We start from the raw sequence: 19,771 nt of genomic DNA on the forward strand, positions 1-19,771 counted from the left end.
GTTAAAGCGTCTGCCTTTGGCTCAGGGCGTGATCCCGGCGTTACGGGACCGAGCCCCACATCAGGCTCCTCCGTTGTGAGCCTGCTTCTTCCTCTCCCACTCCCCCTGCTTGTGTTCCCTCTCTCGCTGGCTGTCTCTCTCTGTCAAATAAACAAATAAAATCTTAAAAAAAAAAAAAAAAAAAGAACTTATAGAGAAAAAAAGGTGACAAAGCAGTTTGTACTCAAACCTCAGTTATTTACTACTCTGCAAATAAGATTTTCCAAATATCTTTTTCTTTCCTTGATATACTTTTACTATGAAGAATACCAACCTAGCACTATCTTGGGTAAATTTTAATCCTCTGGCAGTTATTCTGTTTCAAATGCTAATTTGTTTTCAACTATTTGAAAGCTATATTGTCTAATAATATCAGTAAAATCTACAAACTGTAGAATTTTCAATCAATTAGAATGAATTTCTTCTAAATTTCTTCTAGCCTATTCAAACTGAAATTACTGAGCTGCTGAGTATGTTCAGAAGCTTGTAAACTGACATTTATGTTTTATCAGTTTATCCCATTCCCATTATATACTGCCTTTTATAATAATACAGGATTATCTGGGGGCGCCTGGGTGGTTCAGTCAGTTGAATGGCTGACTCTCAATTTCAGCTCAGGTCATGATCTCAGGGTCCTGGGATGGAGCCCCAAGGTAGGCTCCATGCTCAGCAGGGAGTGTGACTGAAGATTCTCTCTCCCTCTCCCTCTGCTCTCCCCCCCCCCCACAACCTTGCACAGGTGCACATGTTCTCTCTCTCTAAAACAAATAAATATTTAAAAAAATAGAATTATCTGCTTTTGAATAATAATCATCATCCTTTCAAAATACAGTCTGTTAACTCTAGTTTTTTTTGTTTGTTTGTTTGTTTTTTAAAGATTTTATTTATTCATTTGACAGAGAGAGACAGCGAGCGAGAGACAGAACACAAGCAGGGGGAGTGGGAGAGGAAGAAGCAGGCTCCCAGCAGAGGAGCCTGATGTGGGGCTCGATCCCAGGACTCCAGGATCATGCCCTGAGCCGAAGGCAGACACCTAACGACTGAGCCACCCAGGTGCCCCTGTTAACTCTAGTTTTTATCTGTTAAAGTTCTACTTCATCTTGACTTTGCACCATTCTGTTATTTAAGTCAAAGACCTATATTAAAAATGTGAATAGCTTATGTCACCAGAAAAAGAGATATAAAGCCAAAATAACAGAATAATAATATGTGAGACTATGTCATTATGATAATCCACTGGTGCTTGAAGTAACTAAACTGCTTTGCCTAATTATGCTAAATTCTTTGCTATAATGTGTTATTGTATCAAAACCCTAATTATGGGTTTCCCTGTTTCTGATCCCTATCACTTTAGATTACCCTGTTCACTAGCTCTCTCTACTGAATCAAGACAGCTACTGACTGACCAAGTACCTCCATTCCTCATTCACCTGGTTACTTCCTAAAACCCCCCCAACTGCCTCCCAGGTCCCTAGCCTTCTTACCTCCCTCCTTAAATCCTCCCAGGCAAAACCCTAGTCCCCGATCCTCACTGCTTGGATAATACAATTTCTATTCCTTCTTCTGGTTGCTGTAAAGCCCCCTAACCTCTGACACTATGGCTAATCTTCCCCAATTCTTACTCTAGTTTCTAATGCCTCAAACCCCTGGCCAGTAACCTGGATGTGAAGAGACTGTTTCCTTTTAGAAAACTATGACAAGGCAAGATATAACCTAACATGTAAGATTTTAATTACAAACATGTTTCTCCATCAAAACAATGTTATAAGTAGTTTTCAGGTACTGCAGTACTAGAGTACCATAACTCAGTTACCTATAGGCTAAATAGTTTTGGTGCAGTAGACTGGTAACCTGGGCATGAGTGTTCCCTGAAGCAAAAGGCACTTCAAACAACTGGTTTAAAGATAAAGGCTTACAGGGGTACCTGGATGGCTCAGTTGGTTGAGCCTCCGACTCTTGGTTTTGGCTCAAGTCATGATCTTGGGGTCATGGGATTGAGCCCCACGTGGGTTGGGCTCTGCACTCAGTGTGGAGTCTGCTTGAGATTCTCTCCCTCTGCCCCTCCCCCTGCTCACATGTTCTCTCTCTCTCAACTAAATAAACAAATAAATAAGATCTTTTTTTAAATAAATAAAGACTTCCTTCTTCCAAAAAAAACTGTTCTATATTCTCTCAGCAAGCAACACTATGTTACAAAGAGTAGTGATCGACTTCTGTTATTTGAAGGAATGGGAGCGTGGGGGCAAAATTGTATCTGCTGCTATAAGTATGTTTTAAATATAATTCAGCATTCACAGACCACAATGAAGTAACTGAATTTTTAAAAGTACATTTACTGGTCCCCTGTTTATTATTACCGATCAAAGCTAAGGCCACTAACAACTTACCTTTCCATCCCATTAACAAATTCAACGTAAGAGAAAGGAAGAAACCTAACCTTCACTGAGAACTGATTATGAACTAAAACGTTTATGTGCTTTAACTTATCCTTACTACAATTCTATGATATTAGGTACCACTGATCCCCTTTTAGACATGAAGAAACTAAGGTTCACAGAAATCAGATACTTTGATAGTTGGTTTATAGGATGAATAATTTTTATTAGGCCAAAAAAGAAAAAAATTCCAAATCCAAATAAATCAGAATAAGTAGTCTGAAGGATGAACTAGAAATATAATTAGAAATTAGCCGTATTTTAACCCAAGAGCTTAGATGCACATTTAGTGTGCACCACTAAAATATATGCTAGGGTCAGACTGTCTGCTCTCACAGGCCACTCCTCCCTGCTAAGAACTTTTAAGATTCCTGAACATATCTGGAAAAAAGTACTTTGTCAAAATATTTCGTGTGATTTGGCTGATATTCTGGTTACAAGGTAGAGCTGAGAATGACCTGGAACATTAGCAAGAGGCTCGAGGCTCAGAGAACCTGAGAAATCCGGGGAACCTGTGGACTGCGGCATGATCTGCTTCCTTGGAAATGCCAGCCCTAGAAGCAAATCAAGATATAACCCGATTCCCTGTTAAAACAGCTTCATTTTTAAATCCTGATTATACTTCAATGTAGTTAATTAATTAAAATAGCTTCATTTCTATAGCTACCTAGAAAATGGGCCCTTGTAATAAGAGCAAGTTGCCCAAGACATACAGGAGTAATGGTGAAATCTAGACACAACTCCAAGTCTATCCAAATCCAAAGTCCATATTCTCTCTCACTTTACAATCTGAAACCAAAGGCATATTTTTTTTAAGATTTTATTCATTTTTGTGAGAGAGAGAGAATGAGCACAAGTGGGGGAAAGAGAGAAGCAGACTATTCACTGAGCAGAGAGTCTGATGTGGGACTCGATCCCAGGACCCTGGGATCATGACCTGAGCTAAAGGCAGACGCTCAACCCACTGAACCACCCAGGCACCCCCAAAGGCATATTTTTTAAAAGTTTTTGAAGTTTTCCCACTTCAATCTCTTATTCTGAATCTATAATTACCAAATTTAAATTTTATAATTTAGTATTTTCTATAATGATAAACTTTAAAAATTAAATTTATAGATTCTTAAAAATAATTTACTTTGACCACAGTGAAAACAATTTCAACTAAAAATTATATTTTCTTTGATTAGAGTTGAAATACAAAAAAGGTGTTACTATCAATAATAATAGTAATAAAAACCATTTACTGTGCATTTACACTCAGGCTCTAAGATAAGACCTTTGCAAACCACTATCAGACTTATTTTCAGTCCTTTACTCTGCATAATATCACTAGTATAATTTTGCTTCAATATTATTTAAGAGAAAAATAAACAATACTAAAAATAGGGAAGAGCCAATTAAATCTAATCTAATTAGAGCAGGAATATGAAATTGATCACTTTATATTTTCAGAATGGAAATACTGATGTATTTAGTAGGGACGATACCAACACAGCAGAAAGCCAACTCTTTCAATTACCCAGCTATTCTTCACGGAGAGAAAGGAGCTACAGAAACCACAGGCCCCTGCTTCCAACCAGCTAACCTGTTCTCCTAGACAAGGGGAAGAGTGAAAAGTGGGGGAGTTTTCAGTTACATATATGACTCATGTTGCCACACCAATCCATCTTCCCTCACCATAACACACACACAAACATACACACATAAAACAGTGGTGAGCAAAACCATATTATCTCTTCCAAAACTGTTCCTTCTCACCTCAGTCACCTTTATAAAAAACCTAAGAAACCTACATGACCCACATCTTTTCCACCACTGGAAACAAATCAGCATCTGTGACTACAAAAGATTTATTAGTTAGTCTTCTCAGAGGAAACATAAAGTGGCTTGAAATAGAAGCATGCACACACACACATGCGCAATAATACCTTCTAAGAGACTGACGACCTAACATATATAGTAAGGCAGACAGATCCACCACAAGACTGAAGAATCTGCTTGTGATTCCTCTTACCCGCCCCCTTCTACCTTCTCAGCTCTTGGACGGAAAGGAAAAGTGCTACAGCATGGTTCCTCCCTATGAACTGACACTATATCCATTTCCCAGGTTCATCCTAAAATAATCCCAAACCCCATCCCCAACTCATACAAGATTCTCTTTTTCATTATAAGAGTCACTAAGAATATATTTATTTTGCCAAGAAAGCTGAATATATTATATATATGAGAAAAGTAATAACTATCGCTAGCCAATCAATGCAAGAAAAAAAAAAAAACATTTTAAAGCGGAAAAAAAATCTATGCTGTCTTCAGTCCCGAAAGTAAACTTTTGTTTGTTTCTAAGGAGAATACAAGGACCACACCAAAGAACAGGTTTTACCGCTCAAAGGCAATTTCATACATAATTTATTTAGTCCTAGTCTCCTAAAATTATGCCAAACTTTTAATATAATTATCATTACATAAAAATAATTATTAAATAATCATGTTAAAAGTCTACTGAAAAAAAAAATTTTTTTTACCCTTAGTGGTTTTCACAAAAAACTTAATACTACACTTCGATTTTGTCTCCTTCATAGAAAGGGTAAAATACCTGAATTACACATCTATTTCCACAAGTCTATACTTCTATACAGTTGGACATATATTTAAGGAAAAATTTGTATTCCATGCAACATAAAAGCAATTGAGAGGATATAATAAATCTTAATGAGAAAAAGCAGGTATTTCTCATCTTTCAATACATGAAACTTTAACAAAATAGTTTTAAGATTGATAAAAAGAAATATATTAGTAAGAATTGGAGTCTTGCTAATAGACATTTTAAAGTTCTCAAGGAGGGGGCGCCTGGGTAGCGCAGTCATTAAAGCGTCTGCCTTCGGCTCAGGGCGTGATCCCGGCGTACCAGGATCGAGTCCCACATCAGGCTCTTCCGCTATGAGCCTGCTTCTTCCTCTCCCACTCCCCCTGCTGTGTTCCCTCTCTCGCTGGCTGTCTCTCTGTCACATAAATAAATAAAATCTTTAAAAAATAATAATAATAATAATAAAGTTCTCAAGGAATCCACAGCAAACATATATTTTATCAATTGCATTTCATACATTTAAAAAAGCAAAAGGTTATTCCTTGATGACAGGGGCAAGTTCCAGGTATTCTACTGAAGTTTACATACTGGCCTATTAACACTACCATAGTGCCAAGAGAGGTGAAGAAATGGTGGCAAGTGCGTGAACTGCCACTCCACCCTGACTGCTCTGTGCTGTGAGGAAAAACTGTAAGGGACGGTACATTATAGCTGATACCTATCACCCGTCACCATGGGAGCATCAATGCTGGGGTGCTGGCAGTTACGGAGAGTCTGGACAAAACTCTGCAGAGGTGAATGAGGAAGTGGCAGATGAAAGCCAGCAGTCAGGAAGATAGCAGTACGACAGGAAGTCAAGTTTTCTCCATTTCTCTTCCCTCCTCAGCCTATGCCTCTGCCCTACTTCCCCGACTAATTTTCCTTTCAGTCTATCTTCACTTTCTTTGAGAACATCTCTATTTTCTGAAAAGTACTCAGGAGTTTTATATATGTATACACACATACATACACACACACACACACACACACACACAAAATAGACATATATGTATATGCATACTTTAAGATTTTATTTTTAAGTACTCTTTACACCCAACATGGGCTCAAACTCACAACCCTGAGATCAAGAGTCATAGGCTCTACCAACTAAGCCAGCCAGACGCCCCCTCAGGAGTTGTATTTTTAAATATTTCTTTCTGCCCGCAGAATCTAACATGATTAATAAACGTTCCACCAACTTATTTTGATAGTCGAAATTTACATTTGTATCACTCCAGCTAAAATTACATTTTATAAAAAAAAATAATGGAATCTCCACTCTTATGGGAAAAACATCTGTATTTTTGCAAAGAAAAAAGTCTAGAAGACTATACACAAAATATTAATAATGATTATTTCTAATTTAGCATCTGTTAAGATGCTTTTATTTTTTTTTAAAGAATTTTTTTTTTTATTTATTTGACAGAGAGAGAGACAGCCAGCCAGAGAGGGAACACAAGCAGTGGGAGTGGGAGAGGAAGAAGCAGGCTCCCAGCAGAGCAGGGAGCCCGATGCGGGGCTCAATCCCAGGACCCTGGGATCATACCCTGAGCCAAAGGCAGACGCTTAATCACTGAGCCACCCAAGCACCCCTAACAGATGCTTTTAACATCCTTTTTCTATATTAAGAATTTTTATTTTTATTTTTTTAAGTTTACTTATTTATTTAAGTAATCTCTATACCCAATGCAGAGCTCAAACTGACGACTGGAGATCAAGAGTCACATGCCCCTTTGACTGAGCCAGCCAGGTGCCCCCGTCTGAGAATTTTGTAATGAACGTATTTGAATTTCATAATCAGGAAGGAAATGAATGAGATTTGAATTAATGACATTTACAACATTTCTTTTTTTTTTTTAAGATTTTATTTATTTACTTGAGAGAGCACGTGCACATGAGCTGGGTGGGGGCAAGGGGGAAGAGGGTGGGGGGAAGAATCTCTAGCAGACTCTACAGGGAACACAGAGCCCAACTTGGGGCTCAATCTCATGAGCCTGAAATCATGATCTGAGCAACAACCAAGAGTCAGATGTTAAACCGACTGAGCCACTCAGGCGCACCATTTACCACATTTTTAATCCAGCAACTTTATGATTACATAGGCCCTAAAGGTAATACACTTTATATTAGAACTTCCCTGTAACCTCAGGCTAATGTTCACATGTTCCTCATATGTTCATCACCCAGAATTACCCCCCTATTATGGCATATTGTAAACTGGAAAGCATCATACAAAGATATAAATAAGGTTCAAATGAAATTTAAATTTGATATGACATTCTTTATTAATGAGACTTGAAGTAATAACACATTTTAGTTCTTAAACTTCTTCCCATTCTGTACAAATTCTTCCAAGTTCATTCCAGGACTTGGAAGTTCTTTGACTTCTTTTCTCATCCTCCAAACCTGCTCTCATAAGTTCTTTTATGGACAACAGTCCCACCATTTTGGAGGGAAGAGTGAAATGTTCCTTACCCATGTGAGACTATATGAACTAGAAAATACTAGGAGTTAGATATATCAAGGGATAGAGAAGAAAAAAAGGCAGAGTACAAGCTCTATCTACTCTTTAATTTATGGTGTTGTCTGCATTCTCCTGGCTCTATCAGTCCCTCTTCACTTCTCTCTCACCCACCTTACACTCTCTGTCCTTCTACCACAACAAACAGAAAAATCCATTTCTGCCTTCTCACACTGGGCTGCTAATGGAGAGAACCGTACAACGGTCCCATGATTCATCTCCTACTTTATGTGGACTACAATGCTTCTATAATCTTATCTTTGATCAGCAAATTTTCACATATCCTTCATCAATTACCTCAAATGCTCATCACTTAACACCACACCCACAAAAAAGAGGCACACAAGAATGTAACTACCTCATCATCTCCCTAGCAAACAGACATATGTTGACAGCAACATTTCTTCTCTCACTGCAGTTTCAAGGGTGAACTAGCTACTCCATTTCCTATTCAAGGTCCATCCCTCCAGCTGTGCTATGATCCACTGATTTTTACAAATTCCTCAATTACAGACCCTTTATCCACTAATAAACCCATACAGCTTTATTGATTTTCCTCCAAATTTACGGAGATATAATTGATGTGCAATAAGCTGCACAAATTTAAAGCATACCATTTATGAGTTCTGATATAGTTACACACCCGTGAAATCATCATGACAATATGATTGAGACTTACATTGTCTCCAAAGACTCCTCATACTCCTTTGTAATATTTCCATTTCCATTCCCATCCTCAATCAATTACTAGTGGATCTACTATCTACCACCATAGATTAGTTTGCATTTTCCAGAATTTTCTATAAATGGAACTGGGTAGGAAAGAGTGTAACCAGAAAAAAAAAAAAAAAAGACTGTAACTATGCTCATATGCAGAACTGTGGGCATGTCCAGGAAATAAATAAAAAGGCTCTAATTTCTCACCCATTAAGGCTATACAAGCAGGATATGAAGGCTAAAGTAGGGTCCCAAATTAAACAGCAATAAGATACCTATTAGAACAGCTAATATCCAGAACACTGAAAACAATAAACGCTAGCAAGGATGTAGAGCAACAGGAACTTTCATTCATTGCTGGTGGGAATACAAAATGGTACAGCCACTTTGGAAGAGAGTTTGGTGGTTTCTTCCAAAGTACCCATACTTTTGCCATACAATCCAGCAATTGTACTCTTTGGTGTTTACCCAAAAGAACTGAAAGTTATGTCCACAAAAAAGCCTGCACACACTGTTTAGAGCAACTTTATTCATAACTGACAAAACTTGGAGGCAACCAAGACGTATTTCAGTAGATGAATAGATAAACACACTATAGTACACCCAGACAATGGAATAGTATTTAGTGCTAAAAGAAATGGGCTATCAAGTCATAAAAGACATGGAGGAATCTGAAATGTCCATTATTAAGTGAAAGAAGCCAACCTGAAAAGGCCACATACTATATGATTCCAACTATAGGACATTCTGGAAAAGACAAAACTATGGAAACAGTAAAAGGATCAATGGTCGTCAGGGGCCAAGGCAGGGTGGGAGGGTATATAGGATAAATAGGCAGAGCATAAAGGAGTTTTAAGGCAGTGGAAATATTCTGTATGGTACAATAATGGTAGATACATGTCATTAAACATTTATCCAAACCCACAGAATATACAATACCAATACTGAAACCTAATGTAAACTGTAGATTCTGGGTATCAACATAGGTTCATTGATTATAACAATTGTACCACTCTCTGGTGGGGGATGTTGATAATGAGATAGACTACGCATGTGTGGAGTAGGGAATATATGGGAAATCTCTAGACTTTCTGTTCAATTTTGCTGTAATTACTACATGTTATTTTGGTAATATAGTAATTTTGGAGTTGAAAAGTACAACAACTAAAATGAAAATTTCAGTCACATATCTGAGTTGGCAGAACAAAGAATCAACAAACTTGAAGGTATGCAATTGAAAGTATCCTGTCTGCAACAAATAGAAAAAAAAAATTAGGAAAAATAAGCAGAGCCTCTGAGACCTACAGGTCACCATCAAGCCTATAAACGTGTATTACGGGAGTCTCAGGAGGAAAGGGGAGAAGAAAGGGGTAGAAACAATATCTGAAGAAATGATGGCTGAACATTTTCCAAATTTGATGAAAAACGTTAATCTATACATCCAAGAACTCAACAAACTCCAAACAGGATCCACATTTACACACATATAGTCAAAGAGGAAGACAAAAAGAGAATCTTTAGCAGAAAAAAAACTCTTTGTGTATGAGTTCTCATAAATTTAACAACTGACTTATCAGAAACCAGGAAGGCCAGAAGGCAGTGGGTTAATAGAGTCAAAGTGATGAAAGAAAAAGACTGTCAAATAATTCTATATCCAGCAAAACTATCCTGCAAAATCAAGGGAGAACCAGGTGAGGAAGGAAAAAAGCAGCAGCAAGTAAGACATTCCCAAATATAGAAACTGAGAGAATTCATCACTAGAAGATCTGCTTTACGGGGCGCCTGGGTGGTACAGCGGTTAAGCGTCTGCCTTCGGCTCAGAGCGTGATCCCAGCGTTCTGGGATCCAGCCCCACATCAGGCTCCTCCGCTATGAGCCTGCTTCTTCCTCTCCCACTCCCCCTGCTTGTGTTCCCTCTTTCACTGGCTGTCTCTATCTCTGTCAAATAAATAAATAAAATCTTAAAAAAAAAAAAAAAAGAAGATCTGCTTTACAAAAATATACTAAAGGGAGACCTTCAGTTAAAATGAAAGAACTATAGACAGTAATTCATCTACACAAAAAATAAAGGGCACTGGTAAAGATAAAAACATGGGTTAAAAAAAAAGAGCATATATGTATTTTCGTTTGTAACTTTTTTTCTTGTATATGATCTAAAAGACAACTACATAAAGCAATAATCATAAAACTGTGTTAGCAGGCTTATAAGGTACAAAGAAGTATATATGCACTTAGCCACTACATAATAACATCTATGCTCAACTTACGTCAAAATCACTATCACACTGGGGCTAGGTCATTCAGGTAGTGATAAAATACTATTCAATCTAGAAACCGCACACTTTCCAGATGTCTCTTAAGCAAATTCTCAATAAAAATATGAAGACTGTGAATGGGTCATGCTTTTCCAGCTTCTGCACAGCAAAATAAACAATCAACAAAATGAAAAAGCAACTTACAGATTAGGAGAAAATATCTGCAAACCATATATCTGATAAAAGGTTAATATACAAAATATAGGGGTGCCTGCGTGGCTCAGTCGGTTAAGCACCTGCGTTTGGCTTAGGTCATGATCCCAGGGTCCTGGGATCAAGCCCCACATCAGGCTCTCTGCTCAGCGGGGAGTCTGCTTCTCCCTCTGCCCCCCCCCACACACCCCCAACTCGCACTTGCTCCTTCTCTCAAAGAAATAAATAAAATCTTTCAAAAGAAGAAAAAGAGGGGCACCTGGGTGGCTCAGTCATTAAGCATCTGCCTCCGGCTCAGGTCATGATCCTGGGGTCCTGGGATTAAGCCCCGCATCAGGCTCCCTGCTCAACATGAAACCTGCTTCTCCCTCTCCCACTCCCCCTGCTTGTGTTCCCTCTCTCTCTGTCAAATAAATAAATAAAAATCTTAAAAAAAAATATCCAAAATATATCAGAAACTCATACAACTCAATAGTAAAAAAAAAAAAAAAATCCAATTAAAAAGTAGGTAGAGGAACTGAATAGACATTTTTCCAAAGACAACAAACAAATGGTCAACACATAAATGAAAGGAGCTAAACATTACTAATCATCAAGAAAATGCAAATCAAAACAACAATGAGATATCACTTCACACCTGTATAATGACTATCATCAAAAAGACAAGAGATAACAAATGCTAGTCAGGATGTAGAGAAAAGGGAACCCATGGATTCTTCATCATAGAGAAGTCTCTGTTTCAAAAACAGCATCTACAACTGGGCTTTCATTTCCTAATAATTAATCCCTTAAATATCAGCTTTTTTCCCAATTAACTCATAGAAAGTGAATTAATGCTATACTAAACAATGGTACTCTAAAATAGCAAAATTGTACACCATATTCATATTGGTTGAGATATTATGCTTAAGAATTTTAGGGAATTAAAAATCATTTACCAAATGCTTATTCTGGCAAGGCATTACAAATACCACTTTAGAATTAATAGAAAACTGCCAAACTAGAGGTTTTTAAATAATATATTTATATTCTAAAGCAAACTTACGATCATGGGCTGCTAGTAGAATTGTTTTTGTTCTGTTTATTCATTTATTAATTCAACAAACATTTATGGACCACCTGCTATATGCCAGGCACTATGCTAGGAACTGGGGATAAAAAGACAAAGGCTATGCACCTTAAAATGTACACAGTCTAGGGAGAAGCTCACATTGTGAAAGCAAGGGATTTATGCCTAGAAGAGACCTTATATTTCCCTTATTTCACAAAGAAACTGGCACTCATAGCTAATTAGCCACTCAGGCCAACAGACACTCAGGTCTATAGATTTCCTGCCCCGATGTTCTTTGCACCACACATTTTCTTCAACTCAGTGGTGATGGAGTACTTCCATGTGGGTGACACAGAAACATGGAAACTGTGGACAATATGTGTACAGTTACCAAGTTAGAAACAGAAATACCTAATGCATTTAGATAATATAAATATTTAACAATTTAGAGACAGAAATCCCTAATCGATGTGATATCATGATAAAGCCCCAAGAAGAAACTAAAGAACTAAAATAAGAAACTGAACTAAAATAAGGTAATACAATGGTAAGCCTTCTAAGCCATAATTATGATACGTTAAGTGGGGATATTAAAAGTACTTATTTCATATGATTGTTGTGAAAAGTAAATTAATTCTTGAAAGCACTTAGTAAGCCTGGTACCCAGTAAATACTCAGTAAATGTTAGGTATTCTTATAGACAATCATTTCTTAAATGCACAAGTATGTCATACAAAGACAAAAAAAAAAGAAATGATCTTTCTTTAAGGATTTATCCTATTATTATAATGATAGCCCTATTTTTCTAGCAACTAGTAAAATCTAGTATAAAACATGTATTTCAGAAAAAATATTTAATATGCATAATATCTAATATCACCCCTTTCTCTGTAGACATATGTCAGTCCTAAAATTATAAGAAAAATAGACATTAATCAAATTATTACTTTATTAACAATGAATTGTATTAATAATGAATTATATTGATTAATTGTATTGATTATTAATTATATTAATGAGATATTAATTCATAATTTAAATTAAATCATCATGTAGTTCAGTATTCCTAAGATTATAAATCCTAAATACCATTAAGAGGATGTTTAAAGATGACTTTCAAGTAATTAAAAAGTTTATGCAGCTTTTCTCATCTTACATAAAATACCATTAAACTAATTGACATCTTGAAATAACTATGCATGGAATACATCAATGAAACTATTTCATATTAGTATCACTCATCATCCAATATCAATAACAAAACAGATAACATATTGATTTTCACTTACTGCAATCTCTCTACAAGCCGACATGGATATTCCTGTGCCTTCAATTTGCTTCAGTGCATATTCCTTTTCATCTTTTCTGCATACGAACAAAAAAAATATTTTTTCTAAATATTATTTTCAGATACAAAATCATGACTACAAAAACAATAAAAATACACTAGTCTCTCAGTGATATATAAACATTCTCACTATGCATGCATTGCTTACTGCTTCTGATAATATTACAACTACAGAAATACGAAATACCAAAAAAAAATTCATGTTACAATGAAAACACTAGACAGAGCCAAAACACAAAATTCAAAATTGAAACAGGATACTAAACACAGCACTAGTTTCAAAAAGTAAACAAGCATAAATATAAACTCAAGCATATTGCAAGATAATTCTACTCCTGTCTTAATTATCTGTAATCTATGAAAGCATTCTGTTATAAACATTAACTACAAAAATAAATGACAGATGTAAACTTCTATATTTGTTTAAAGTAATTTCATAGTAGAAGAACCACTTAATAGGAGGGACGAGCGATAGAAGAATGTCGACCCATTGTGACACCCTACTTCTGACCTAGGATAGGGGACGTTCAAGAGCCTCAAGACCGCAACCAAAAGCCTTGGAAAGTTTTTAAAACTCTAGCCACCAACATCTCATTCTCAAGAACTCTAGGAAAAACCTAGTAGTTACGGTGTATTTTCCAAATATTGTAGGCAGGGTTAGGAATTCTGGGAAATCACAATAGTTACCAGGGTGCTCAACCAAGGGAAGACAGCAGTTCAATAATGGTGATACAGTCCACAAAAAAACAGTACCACATGAGGGGCGCCTGGGTGGCTCAGTCAGTGAAGCATCTGCCTTTGGCTGAGGTCATGATCCCAGGGTCCTGGGATCAAGCCCCACATTGGGCTCCCTGCTCAGCGGGGAGTCTGCTTCTCCGTCTCCCTCTGCCTCTGCCTCTCTCCCCCAGCTTGTGCTCTCTCTCTCAACTAAATAAATAGATAAATAAAATCTTTAAAAAAAAAAAATAGTATCACATGAGCGGCTAGAGCAACACAGTATCCTCAGGGAACTGACACCAGAACCGGACACACAAAATGTCAGAAATGTGGTTCATCGTATGGGTTGTTCTGATAAGAGAAGTATCAGCCACACCCTCTGAGTTTTGCCTTTTGATTATATTGGAGCCTCAGCAAACTTTGATCATGTCATGATGGTTTTCTCAAATGACAGCACCTAAATGGTGCTACCTACATCTGTCCTACTTACCCATTCCTTATCTTCCCCATTCTGTGTTGACTAGCAGATAAGGCAGTTTTGTTAATAGGCTCCACACCTGGCATGGAGCCCAACACGGGGCTTAAACTCGTGACCCTGAGATCCTGAGATTGAGACCTGAGCTGAAATCAAGAGTTGGACAGCTAACTGAAGGAGCCAACCAGCGCCCCGCATATAATGCAGTTTAAGAGGTTATTTGTTATATGCATTTTAAAACATTTTACGTGCCTTCTGAAGATTTTCACAATTATCTATGGTTTGGGCAAATAAGTGAATTATAGTTACTTTCTCCCACAATCAGTTTGAAAATTATATCCATTTTTCTTCCACACATGGGATTCAGGAAATAATTAGCAGCATTTTAATAAACAGAAAACACACCTGTTATATCAACAGGATATAGACTGTTATGCAATTATTAAAATTATAATCATGACCATCATCAGAAACATGGAAAATGTTTACTACATATTAGCGAGAAAATACACAAATTATACCATATAAAAATATACATACATCTATAGACATATGCTGAACATGATTAAAAAACTGAAAATCAGTTGTGTTAAGATGCAGGAACTTATATTAATTAACTTAAGTGCTAATATTATATTATATTGTATTTTAAATTAGAATTAGAGGGAAAAAGAGAAAAGCCAAAATAATTTGACACCCTGAAAATAGTCACCTACTAAAATAATCATTAATATCTTCATAGTAATATCTTAGGCATGTTTTTAAAAAGCAAAGTTAAAACTAGGGAAAGCTTAAGTTATCACTTTTTTTCTTTTCTCTATCCTGTTTCCTCCAAACATAAAGCTAGACTTTTTTCAGACCACCCAGAAGCCACTAAGAAGTACAAACAGCAGGTGACTGAATGTAATTAAAGCCAAATGTCCCCCCCCCACCTTAAATGTATATGTGAACACGTGTGTGAGAGCACTTATGCCAAGATGTTTAACATAATGCTCATGGTGCAAATTTCACATTTAATAATTAATTTAACTACCAAGTACTATTGTTAAATATTTAAGAAATTTGTTAAATTCTTAAAACAAAATTACATAAGCTTTCTGGCAAAATTTTCAATGAAATCATAATTGTTTAAAACAGAAACATTTCAATCCCCAGTTCCCCTAAATGAAGTGCTCCAGAAGCTCATGTAATTGCATGGTTTTATTTTTAATACTGTAAAGAATATTACACAATCTGGATAGGTTATTGTTGCTATGGAAACTATAAGGTTTTTTTTTTTTTTGCAGTAAGTCAAAAAGTGCAAAATTAACACATCACATTAATGACTTTTGAATTTCATATCCAGGCTGTCAAAGGAATTTGAAAGCTTGAGCAGAATAAACCGAAGCATAGGCCTTTACTCTGAATTATATGGATGGAATCTAGGAACAAACCCAATAATTATTTCCCTTAATAAGTTTAAATATAACTTCCATCTGCTAAATTAGCAAAATACTCAAAGATCTGCAAACTTAAGGTTTATCTGCAGCTTTGAGGTTGAGAATTAAAGAAAGTGGATATCTCATGGCCATTTCTCTTGTATATTAACCGTCAGACCATGAGTGATAATGTGGCACCTGGGAGGTTCACCATATAAAGAAGTGGCAGATCCCAGAGGGCACAAGGGACTCACTTTCACCACTATACTATGTCAGTGCCAGTCTTTGGTCAGATGCCAATACCTTAGTTATGGAAACTAGATGCGTCCTTTCCCACAACGCCCACAAATATTTCAATGATTAGCACATGGGGCAGAGAGGCTTTGCTACTCTCAACCTACAGGGGTGCTGCCCCTCTCGGGCACTTTCTCCAAATGGTAGTGACAATTCATACCCCACAGCTTAGGTGTCTCAGGCACACATAATATTAAGTATCATAAAGGAATAATTTGTTCTTTTACATGACAAGGCTGAAAAGCAGGTAAACCTGCCCTACTTACATTACTATGATAGCCCGGCTTTTAGAGGCAGCTTGTTCTTTCTTAAAACGACCTTATTTCTAAATAACTTTAACTTCTAAATAAAAATACTTTATTATTTACTGTAATAAAGACAGACAAAGCAGTTCCAAAGCCTTCAGAGAAACCGCTTTCTAAATTTTCATATATATTAGATACAATGGTTAGAGCAACTGCGTATTGATAATCAAAGGAGGTTACTAAATAAATCCAAGAGAATCAAAAATACATAAATTTGTAGCATAAACACGGATATATTTAGTACGTAATTTTTTTAATTTAAAGACATTTCTTCTATATGGTTGTAATGTATATCAAAACCATGCGGGCTTCACTCTCAGCAGTGACAAAGAAAAACAATTATTCAACAAGAACATTATGTAATAACAAAATAGAAAAATAAATTTGGAAGAGACTGCAATTCTATTAAATTTTCCATCTGAGACACTAATGCTCTGGAAAACTCGTGATGCAAGCAATTCTATAGATAGTAGAAAATACAAGAAGCACATATTTGTACAAATTGTAGAAATTGCTGCCTTAAAATGAAAGCTTTATCCCAGACAGAAAACCAGGCTCAGTGGTAGAATTTAAATGAAATTCAGGAAAGAATTTCTCAAGCTTAAAGAAGCAAGCTCAGGAACATCTCTTGAATGAAATACTAGGAACTGGTTTAATGAAAAAGCTACTCTTATACCTTTCAATAATGTCCAAACTTGGTGACCAGCCTCTAGTCACTTTCAGCAAGTGAAGCACCATTTGGCAGCCTATATATACAAGTATAGGCCCAAACCCCATCTGTTATCATCATAATTAGGCCCAAAGCTTTTTTGACTCCTATCAATACTACTATCAGGTGGGGCGCCTGGGTGGCACAGCGGTTGGGCGTCTGCCTTCGGCTCAGGGCGTGATCCTGGCATTCTGGGATCGAGCCCCACATCAGGCTCCTCCGCTATGAGCCTGTTTCTTCCTCTCCCACTCCCCCTGCTTGTGTTCCCTCTCTTGCTGGCTGTCTCTATCTCTGTCAAATAAATAAAATCTTTAAAAAAAAAAAATACTACTATCAGGTATCCAGATCAGCTCTGGACCATCTTTGGTCCTAAGGATCTGTGACAGACAAAAAAAAATTGGAAGCATCTTTCAAGATAAGATGAGGAAATTCGGGGAGCTTGAACGGCTCAGTTGGTTAAGTGTCTGCCTTTGGCTCAGGTCATGATCCCAGGGTACTGGGATCAAGTCCGGGCTCCCAGCTCAGCAGGGAGTCTGCTTCTCCCTCTACCCTTTCCCCTGCCTGTGATCTGTCCCTCACTTGCACGTACACACTCTCTCTCTCTCCAATAAATAAATAAAATCTTAAAAAAAAAAAGAAAAGAAAAAAAGGATGAGGAAATCCAAGCTCAAACAAGGCTGACATAAAAATTTTCATCTTCATGGGTCGCCTGGGTGGCTCAGTCCGATGAGTGTCTGACTCTTGATTTTGGCTCAGGCCATGATTTTGAGGGTCCTGGGATCAAGCCCTGTGTGGGGTTCTCCACACTGGGGAGTCTGTTTGAGGATTCTTTCTCTCTCTCTCTGCCTGCCCCCCCCCCACTAATTCGCTCCCTCGCTCACTCACTCTCTCTCATTGTCTCTCCAAAATAAATAAAGAAATCTTTTAAAAAAATTTAGTCTTCAAACTAATAGGGTTAAAATCCTTTTCTTATTGTTTATAAGGAAAACAGAAGAGGCTTACTATTTTACATCAACCAACAAAAAACTACTGAATAAATATTGTATGTCCCAACACTGTGCCAAACTCCGAGGATGAACAAAATTAGAGACTGACTACCCTAGACATCATGGAGCTCAAAATCCACCTGGAAAGAGATTCTGGGTGAGTGGAAAATATAAACAAAAAACTCTGATATGACTTCCACTACACCCAGGATGTATGCATAACAGACACAGAGAGGATGAGACCGATGTTTCTTTCAGAGCTTCCGGGAAGGTAACTCCATGAGTGATGCCTTTAAGGAAGGTTCCCCAAGCAGAGAAGGGATGAAGGGGTCAGAGAATTGCAGGCAGAAGTACAGCATGAGAAAAATAACAAAGGCATATTCCAGAAACTGCTACTATTCAGTATGGCTGGAAACTGGGGTATGATGACAAGGAGCAAGAGACAAGGTTAGAAAGTAAAGGGAAGGGACCCTGTGAGTCCTGCAAAAAAAACTTGTGTTCCATATGTCAACAGTGTAAGGTTTTTAGAACAGAAAAGGTAGTTAACAGATCTTTGCTCAGAAAGATAACTGTGGTAACTAGAAACTGGTGGCAGAGCAAACATCTGGTAGTTTGCGTCAAATGTCCAGATAAGGGAAGATGAAGAACTAGATTAGAACAGTGGCAGAAGAGAACAAACATGGATTCAAAAGACATTTCTGAGTCAGAACTGGCAGAATTTAGTAACCAATTTGATTCTGCAGGTGAAAGAAAGGAAGACTCTGAAGATGGATGCAGTTTCCACTTTGTCTAATTGTGTAAATGAGAACACTGCTATCCAGAGAAATGATGGCATGAATAAATGGAGACCAGGAAATTTAAGATTCTACTCTACAGGCAATTAAAGTTACATATGAAGATTAATCTCATTAGGAAGGACTGAGATTAGAGGTGTGAAAAACAATGAAGAGGTGACTGCAATGTAAGTGCGAGCAGGTAAGGACCCAGATTCTTGTAATAGAATGTTAGCTCCAAAACGGAGTAAGATGACCCTGGTGAGCCCTCCTCATTTTAAAGATGAAGAAGGTAGGCAAGCAGCCAGAAGCAGAGCTGAGACAAAATCTTCCAGTTCCAAGTCCAACATTCTCCATAACAGAGTGGTAACAGTAAGACTGGAGAAAAGAAGGAACACTTGTGACAGTCATTCTAAAAAAGGAATTGGCAGGGGCGCCTGGGTGGCACAGCGGTTGGGCGTCTGCCTTCAGCTCAGGGCGTGATCCCGACGTTCTGGGATCGAGCCCCACATCAGGCTCCTCCGCTATGAGCCTGCTTCTTCCTCTCCCACTCCCCCTGCTTGTGTTCCCTCTCTCGCTGGCTGTCTCTATCTCTGTCGAATAAATAAATAAAATCTTTTAAAAAAATAAAAATAAAAAAGGAATTGGCAGGGGCGCCTGGGTGGCACAGCAGTTGGGCATCTGCCTTCAGCTCAGGGCGTGATCCCGGCATTCTGGGATCGAGCCCCACATCAGGCTCCTCCGCTGGAAGCCTGCTTCTTCCTCTCCCACTCCCCCCTGCTTGTGTTCCCTTTCTCGCTGGCTGTCTCTATCTCTGTCAAATGAATAAATAAAATCTTAAAAAATAAAATAAAATAAAATAAAATAAAATAAAATAAAATAAAATAAAATA

The 19,771-nt window shown here is 37.4% G+C and overlaps 1 protein-coding gene across 2 annotated transcripts in view; it reads right to left on the reverse strand.

Annotated features, from left to right (window-relative positions):
* Positions 1 to 19,771, reverse strand: part of CDK19 (cyclin dependent kinase 19) — a 166,106-nt gene that overhangs the window by 87,573 nt on the left and 58,762 nt on the right. For both annotated transcript variants that reach the window (XM_040627638.1, XM_040627639.1), the window contains one exon: positions 13,144 to 13,219. In XM_040627638.1, coding sequence (XP_040483572.1) covers positions 13,144 to 13,219 — 76 coding nt within the window. The remainder of the gene's footprint in view (positions 1 to 13,143; positions 13,220 to 19,771) is intronic.

Source organism: Ursus maritimus, unplaced genomic scaffold (assembly GCF_017311325.1).
Source record: "Ursus maritimus isolate PB19 unplaced genomic scaffold, ASM1731132v1 scaffold_13, whole genome shotgun sequence".
Lineage (NCBI taxonomy): Eukaryota > Metazoa > Chordata > Mammalia > Carnivora > Ursidae > Ursus > Ursus maritimus.